We start from the raw sequence: 8,195 nt of genomic DNA, 5'->3' as shown, positions 1-8,195 counted from the left end.
AGTTTAAATATTATTTGAGCCGCTTCTGAAATATCTGTATTCTATTACTATGCTATATATGCTGTATATATATATATAAATGTAAATGGAGAGATATATATATATATATATTATGAAGCTCGTAATTCTTCATCATGCCTGGAGTTTGCATAGAGGATGCCTGAGAGACAAACTATTGAAGGGGTCTCTAATGTTTTTCCGGTTTTTCATTTTCTTACCTGCTCTTGATATTTGGGTCTGCGTTACGCCCACAACCTCCAGGTCACACACCCCGAACCCGCACATCGTCATGGCTCCTCATTCTCAAGTGTCCGCGTCCGTTTGTTTTTCCCCCCGTCTAATTCTCAGGGGACGCCGCCAAAGTGGGCCTCTCCAACGGGGCCGGCCGACCCGCGGAGCCGCGGCCTCCGTCGGTGGAGAAGATGGAGGAGAGGGGTCAGTGGAGCAACAAGCTGGAGTTTGTCCTGTCGGTGGCGGGGTCCATCATCGGACTGGGAAACATGTGGCGCTTCCCCTACCTCTGCTACAAGAACGGAGGAGGTGAGTGGGAGACGGAAGGGAAGGGAGAATAACATGGAGATAGAGACAGAATGGGCACTCATTTTCCGAAACCAATGACACAAGTGTTCATAATATTATATTCCTAAATCGCGGTATTGTGGTTTTTTATTTATTTTTTTATTTATTTTTTTGTCAGAGGAAGCGGACAAACTTCTTAAAGTTGAAGTTATAATGGTAAAAAAAAAAGTTGTTAAGGTGGGTCCGTCATGCTCACAGGCTTTTGTGGTCCACAGAATCCCCACCCCCAAAAAATAAATAGTTCTATATATATGCAGTGAAATGTATTTGCAACGTACCCAGAGATTATGCACAATAGTTACTAAACCCAACATAATAGCTAACCTAAACGGATAAAAATACAAAAAATGTGCATAATCAACGTCAGCGCCTGCGCAGGCAGCCACGGCGGGCGGCGCCGCGTCACAATCAGTCTGAGTATTTGCTGCTAATCTGACCCTGAAAGGGTTTTCCTTTCGTCTAAAACAGGGGTGTCATGTGATGATTCAGCCTCCGTGGGGGTTCAAAAGAGCACAAAATATATTCAGATCCATTCAAGTCCGCTTATTTTCTATCTGTGAGACGTTCAATGCTTTCCCCCTATTTCCCCACGGCGGAAAAAACAACAAAAAAAAACAAAAAAACCCCGATTTGAGCTGTAAAGTTTAACTGTGTTAATCAGGATTTCGTGGGCCGGAACAAGCTTTTGAACGCATGTCTGCCGTGCACTCGCGCGAACAGACCTCCGCCGGCGGCGTCCAAAACTCGTCCCGCCCACACAAAGTGGTGTTCAATCAAATCCGACACCCCTGCTCTCATGCTTGTGTAGCTGCTAAATCAGATGTCCCGTGCTGGGTTGGGGTTCAGGGGTCGGGGGGTCGGGGGTCAGACAGCTGTTGTTGCTCCGTGCTCCCGCGGAGAGGCAGAACATCTTCGGTCGCCCGAAGGGATGTCAACAGAACGGCCCGGGGACCGAGGCGGAGGAGGCTCCGCTCGAAGGCCAACGTGTTCCACAAAGAACATGTCTGCCATATTTGCCATATTCATTTTCAGAATCGTCTAAAATATTTATTTGGGGTCATCCACTCTACTCTAAACTCTCTTCGCCTTGTTACCCAGATACACGAAACATGATCAACTTCCGGGCTGGTGTTCCATCTCGGGTCATCGATCTCATCTCAGTGTATTCCACACGCGTGACCAGACAGTGACTATCAAAGTGTCAAAGTACCGCTCCTCCTAACCACACCCGTATAAGAGCTCGGGCGGTGGTCTTTTGTCCTTGACCCCTCGCATCCCTCCCTGCTCCAGGTGCCTTTCTGATTCCCTACCTGATCTTCCTGTTTACCTGTGGGGTTCCTGTCTTCTTCCTGGAGACGGCCCTGGGTCAGTACACCAGCGAGGGAGGGATCACCTGCTGGAGGAAGATCAGCCCTCTTTTCGAAGGTAGGATGGCGTTCCCCCACCCAGGGTGTCCGACCCCCCACGGGGTGTAGCCAGATATTTTTCAGATTTTTTTCCAATTTTTCCTCAGTATCGGTCCAAAAATCCACACCACTCATGGGTGCTGTTTCCGATCTAAATGAGAAAATCCACAAACATATGTTGTGGATTTGTGTTGATTTTATGTGTTGACCTCAGAACGCTGATCAATAACTAATAATACAAAAAGGTTTTATTTAGGAAAAAAAAGACACATTCCAGAGCACAATTCTTTGATTGGTTCTTGCTTTAGTGTAAACATTGAACTACCAGATCGTTGCTCAATACACGCGTGAAAACAGACGTGACCGTGAGATGTCCCCTCGGCAGGCCTCGGTTACGGCACCCAGGTGATAGTGACTCTGCTGAACTTCTACTACATCATCGTGTTGGCCTGGGGGATCTTCTACCTGTCCTTCTCCTTCTCCTGGGACCTGGCCTGGTCCTCCTGCAACAACACATGGAACACAGGTAACCAGGGGGGCCACGCCCACCTTATTTTTTTTTCCCTGTCGGTTTGAAGAGAGTTTCCAGACGGCCTCTTCCTGCCCTGGGAACCAAAACGTCCAAACAACGAGAATATAAGACGCCTCCGTCGATGTCTGCCCTTCTCCTGTTTTAGAGAACTGTGTGGAGTTCCAGAGGAGGACTGACCTGGGAAACTTTACGGTCGATCCGAACGCCACCTCCCCGGTCATTGAGTTCTGGGAGTGAGTTTCCCTCCATGTAATCAAATAATAACGCATCGTCTGCTTGCTTGAGAGGAACACCCCAAAGCATCCCCCCCCCCCCCCCGTGTCTCTTGCAGCCGGCGTCACGTCCTCTGTGTGTTTACAGGAGGCGAGCTCTGAGGATATCGCCGGGCATCGACCACATGGGCACTCTGAACTGGGACATGGCCCTGTGTCTGTTCATCGCCTGGGTCATGTGCTACTTTTGCATCTGGAAGGGGGTCAAATCCACAGGCAAGGTGGGTTGGGGAATATTCCAGCTTCAATTCTGTTCAGTCCATTCCTTCCGGTTCAAGAAAAAAAACAAAAACAACAAAAAAATATATATATATATATATATGTAGTTTGTTTATAATTCATTGCATATTAGTGTCAACATAGTATTTTTTCCACATGGGATTTCAGCTGGACACTTTGCATTTGTGGAATATTGCGACGAAATGATTAATCAGTATTATCGATAAACTCTTGTGTGTCTCTGTAGGTCGTGTACTTCACGGCCACCTTCCCATATTTGATGCTGATCGTGCTGCTGATCCGAGGGATCACGCTGCCGGGGGCGGCCATCGGCATCCAATTCTACCTTTACCCTGACCTGGGGCGCCTCGCGGACCCTCAGGTAACGCGCAAACGCTGCCTCGGGTTGTCTGGGCCCGCCCCGGCCCCGGCCCCCGCCCAGGCCCCGTGAGCGGTGCCCCAGGCTCCCTCGTGCGTTGTCAGTCAGTCCTCCGCTGGAACTCCACATAGTTCTTTAAAATAGGAGAAGGGCAGACATCGACGGAGGCGTCTTATGTCACAGTGTGCGCAAGGGGAGAGCCACAGCTCGATTTGGGTGGCGCGACAGCCTCTCAACCCGGAACAACATCGCAAATTCCCCCTTAGTGAGCTCGTTTTCGGAGCTATGGGCCAGGGCACTCTGGGCCCCGGTGTCCCAGGACTGGGTCCATCTGCGCTCACTTGAGAGACGCATGGAGCCCGGGGCCTCACACGCTGGGCTGGGACACCGTCGAGAAGCCAAACAAAAGCTCCACCAGGCCGTGGCGGGCCGTCGGGACGAGGTGCAACCGGATGTTAAGTCATTTCATCGTTAGCCGTGTCTTTCATTGAGTTTTCCGGGACTAAATAATTAATTTGGGGCATAATTAGTCCTTTTCCCTTTTCTCTTTTGTCCTTTTCTTTTATAGCAGCACTGAAACTGTGCCAAAGGAGCCCAAATATCCGATTTCACAACTCTTATTGTTTTTTTGTCAATTAGTCTATTTTCACCATGAGCTGCATAAGGATTTACTATTCACTGATGCTGAGCGGTTGGCGCAGGTCCAACGTGGGACAAAAATGAAAAACAAAACAACAAAAACAAAAAAAAACTTGACACGACGTGATGTTATAACCCAGTACACCTGTGTCTGAGTCTGAGTCAGATTATTTTTTTCGTCGTGTGCCAGGTGTGGATGGACGCCGGCACGCAGATCTTCTTCTCCTACGCCATCTGCCTGGGCTCGCTCACCGCCCTGGGCAGCTACAACAAGTACAACAACAACTGCTACAAGTGCGTCCGACACTCCGACAGAAATGACAAAAATCCGATCTGAAATACACCGTTGCATGTCTATCAATTTTTAGGGCCGGCATTTGAAGAAGGAAGCCCCCTTGGCCCTCCTCGTTGTGCGTGACTACTTTGCTGCTCTTCGCCTTTCAGGGACTGCCTGGCGCTGTGTTTTCTCAACAGCGGCACCAGCTTTGTGGCAGGTTTTGCCATCTTCTCCATCTTGGGTTTCATGTCTTACGAGCAGAACGTCCCCATCTCCGAGGTGGCCGAATCCGGTGAGTCTACTGCGAAAACACAACACCTGCCGCGCTGTGGAGGTGGGGGACGGAGGGCAGACCACGTGGTCGGGCGGGGAAGAGATATGACCGTGTGCACGTATTTCTCAATAATGCCTTTTTTGAATGGCTTTCGAAAAATTGGTTCTCTACCTTTGTTTCGAAATGTGCCCGTTGATCTAAAGTCCGCTCTCTGCGCAGGTCCTGGCCTGGCCTTCATCGCTTACCCGCGTGCTGTGAGCATGATGCCCTTCTCTCCTCTCTGGGCCTCTCTCTTCTTCATCATGATTGTTTTTCTGGGGCTGGACAGCCAGGTATAGAGCGATGACGTGGAGTCATTGATATCTTAAATCTGTCGTAAAACACAAACTTTCATTCATGCGGATTTTGCTTGCATTAAAAGAAATAGCGGTACGGTGTTTCTCATTTGGACATCAAACGACCTGGCTTCCCGTTGGTTTCAAATGGCGTTGTGTTTGTCCCGCTCCCCCGGTGCCAGTTTGTGTGTGTAGAGAGCTTGGTGACGGCCATCGTGGACATGTACCCCACTGTGTTCCGCCGCAAGAACCGCAGGGAGCTCTTCCTCTTAGCTGTGGCCTTCGTCTCGTTCCTCATGGGCCTCATCATGCTGATGGAGGCAAGCGCCACCCACTTGGGCCACACACACACGCGCGTGCACAAACAAATGCTCGGGCGCACACGCACGCACGCACGCACGCACGCACACGCACACACACACACACATACATACATACACACATACAGTAAATAGACAAAATACCACCCAAATAGTGGTGCACATTGACAAACTCACCCACACACGCTCGCTCCGCTGAGCTGCTCGTGGGTGAAGCAGGGTCACACCTGGGTGCTTAGTCCTGTGGAAATAAACTTTTCCACAGTGCACGGTTCACATGGTTTCACCCCTGCACAGCTGCCAATATATATTCCTTTTACAGACTTCTTAACTTCTCAAACCATCTGAACATTTTGATTGATAATTGCGAATTATGTTTATAATAATTTTTAATAATTATTCATTATTCATTTTTATGATAATAATAATAAGAAGAAGAAGAATACAAATAATGTATCTGTCCTTTAAAGATGTGATGTAATGTCAGTTGACATTGCTCTACGTAAAACAAATACATTGAGAGATTACTATTAATATAGATTCACCGGAACACCTTGTTTTAAAGCCCATTATCTAATCTCACATTGTTGAATATGGAAGAAAAAAGAATGTTGGCAAGGCCATTAAACTCTCTTTTTCCATCCAGGGTGGGATGTACGTCTTCCAACTCTTTGATTACTACGCTGCCAGTGGCATGTGCTTACTTTTCATGTCCATCTTTGAAACGGTCTGCATTGCATGGGTCTATGGTAAGCGCCTTCCCAAATCACAAAATAATATTGATCACTGATCGTCTTTTGTGAAGCAAATTTGGGTTTTCCAGCGTTGTCCTCTTTTTTTATTCAACTCTAGTTAAAAAGGATTTATCTGTGTTTTCACAGGTGCCGATCGCTTTTACGACAACATTGAGGACATGATTGGCTACCGCCCAGGACCTTACATCAAGTACTGTTGGTTGTTCTTCACCCCGGCCACATGCATCGTGAGTATCAACAAACTAATTTGGCGGTGTTTAGGCTTTCCAGAAATGACAGAGAGGCAGAGATACAAAGGGGGAAACACTTATCTGCCTTGTTCTCTTTTGGTATCCTCTCCCACTTATTTTTCATTTATTATTATTATTATTATTATTATTATTATTATTATTATTATTATTATTAGGATTATATTGTATTTATTTGTTATTATTGTAGTTTTAACAATAATAACAATAATAATTATTATTATTTAATTTGATAATTTATAATAATAATAAAAATAATTATTGTTGTTATTATTATTATTATTATTATTATTATTATTATATATTTTAGCTGTGCTTTCATCAAGGGGAATACACTAAGATGATTTAAGGGTGTACCCCTACTGCTTCAACAAAAAAAGAAGAAGACAAAAACCTTTATGCCGATGAAAATAATATTCCTATGCACTTTTTATTTCCCTCAGGGTACTTTTGCATTCTCTCTCATCAAATACACTCCATTGAAGTACAACAACGAGTATGTGTACCCTTGGTGGGGCTACTGCCTGGGCTGGCTCCTCGCTCTCTCCTCCATGGTCTGCATCCCCCTCTGGATGATTTACAAGCTCAGTGTCACCCAGGGGACGCTCAGAGAGGTGAGAGCCCATCTCATTTCTATCACTGATGTCGGCTTCTTCACGTTTGTCCCTTGCACCCAAGTGCGTAAATGGGAAAGTAATAATAATAATAATAATAATAATAATAATAATAATAATAATAATAATAATAATAATACTGCACATGTTCAAACCGTATGGGTGCTGGGATGATTTCGTAAAATAATTAGGTTCATTTTCAACACAATATTCCCGTTGTTTGTTCTCACAGCGTGTCCAGCTGCTCATCACCCCCTCCGATGCCTTACCCAAAACCAAGAGGGAGCAGGAGAGGTTGCTGGCTATTTTTGCCCCCGAGGATGATACCACCCTGAACAAGAACGGCTACGTTCCTGTCTCGGAAAAGGACTCCAACTTATAATGTCTCCAAGGGCACATTTTTAGGTTCTGCTGCCAACTTCATGACGTCTAATCGGTTACAGTCCGAATACAACATTATGGTGATTTGGATGTTGTGTGGATTATGCAGGTAAAGTGAGGCAAGCCAAAATTATGTGTATAACAATAACTTTCTGAGTTTGGTACCCCCCAACCGGATCCAATTGTAGGTATATTACAGGTATTTATACGTTAAATACTATCATTCGAGTGTCTTGGCTAAATAACGCTTGTCAGATTCAACCCTTTATTGGGGTTTCAATAGCAAAGCTTTGTTCATTCTTCGTTGGATCACTTCATTCAATATCCGACAAGCTCTGGCACTGTTGGTGCTCTACTAAGATCGTGGTGATGATGTTATCCTGTGGCTTGGGCTCACTTAAAAATGGTAAATATGTCTTTAAAATGCACTTGAAATGTAGGATTTAAGAGAGAGTCCTGTTCACATTCTCATGTAATATGTGCATTGGATTCAATAATCTGCTTTGGATTGTGAGTTATTGTTTTCTGCAGAAGTGGCCGCCTGCAATGTCTGTTAGATGTCTCTGTATCTCCACTGTCAAAGCACACATTTTATACGCCACATTTGTATAATATTATATTTTTAGTGGGTCAAATGAATTTCTCCTTTCATTAGGAGGATTTATGGTTGAGTACTCTGTTACGAAACCATAAATCTGACTGTGTTCCTGACACCGCTGATGCATATACAATACCTATAAATATCTCTAAAACTAACGTGACATATGTACAATTATGTTTTTTTTATTAATCACTGTATAAAGTAAATTGTGTTTTATTTTGAATGAATGCGCATGCATGAACTGGACTTTGTTCTGAATATGTCAATATCGCCTGCTAATGCTTTTATTAAATGCAAAGAAATGTATTATTCTGATGATGTTAAATGTTTGTAATCGATGAAAAGCTTTGGTGTCACTAAGTAA

At 45.2% G+C, this 8,195-nt stretch overlaps 1 protein-coding gene across 1 annotated transcript; it reads left to right on the top strand.

The window, feature by feature from the left end:
- Positions 1 to 353: 353 nt before the first annotated feature.
- LOC307246772 (sodium- and chloride-dependent GABA transporter 2-like) lies at positions 354 to 7,231 on the top strand (the record flags this gene model as incomplete). Its single annotated transcript, XM_080022786.1, has 14 exons — positions 354 to 540; positions 1,870 to 2,004; positions 2,371 to 2,511; positions 2,663 to 2,750; positions 2,878 to 3,010; positions 3,256 to 3,390; positions 4,217 to 4,320; positions 4,471 to 4,595; positions 4,797 to 4,909; positions 5,095 to 5,232; positions 5,879 to 5,981; positions 6,114 to 6,214; positions 6,679 to 6,849; positions 7,082 to 7,231. The coding sequence occupies exons 1-14, from the start codon at positions 423 to 425 to the stop codon at positions 7,229 to 7,231; spliced, it is 1,755 nt and encodes a 584-aa protein (XP_079878912.1). The 5' UTR covers positions 354 to 422.
- Positions 7,232 to 8,195: the final 964 nt, after the last annotated feature.

Source organism: Zeus faber (genome assembly GCF_960531495.2).
Source record: "Zeus faber genome assembly, chromosome: 21".
Classification (NCBI taxonomy): domain Eukaryota; kingdom Metazoa; phylum Chordata; class Actinopteri; order Zeiformes; family Zeidae; genus Zeus; species Zeus faber.
This window is presented reverse-complemented; position numbering and strand designations above follow the sequence as displayed.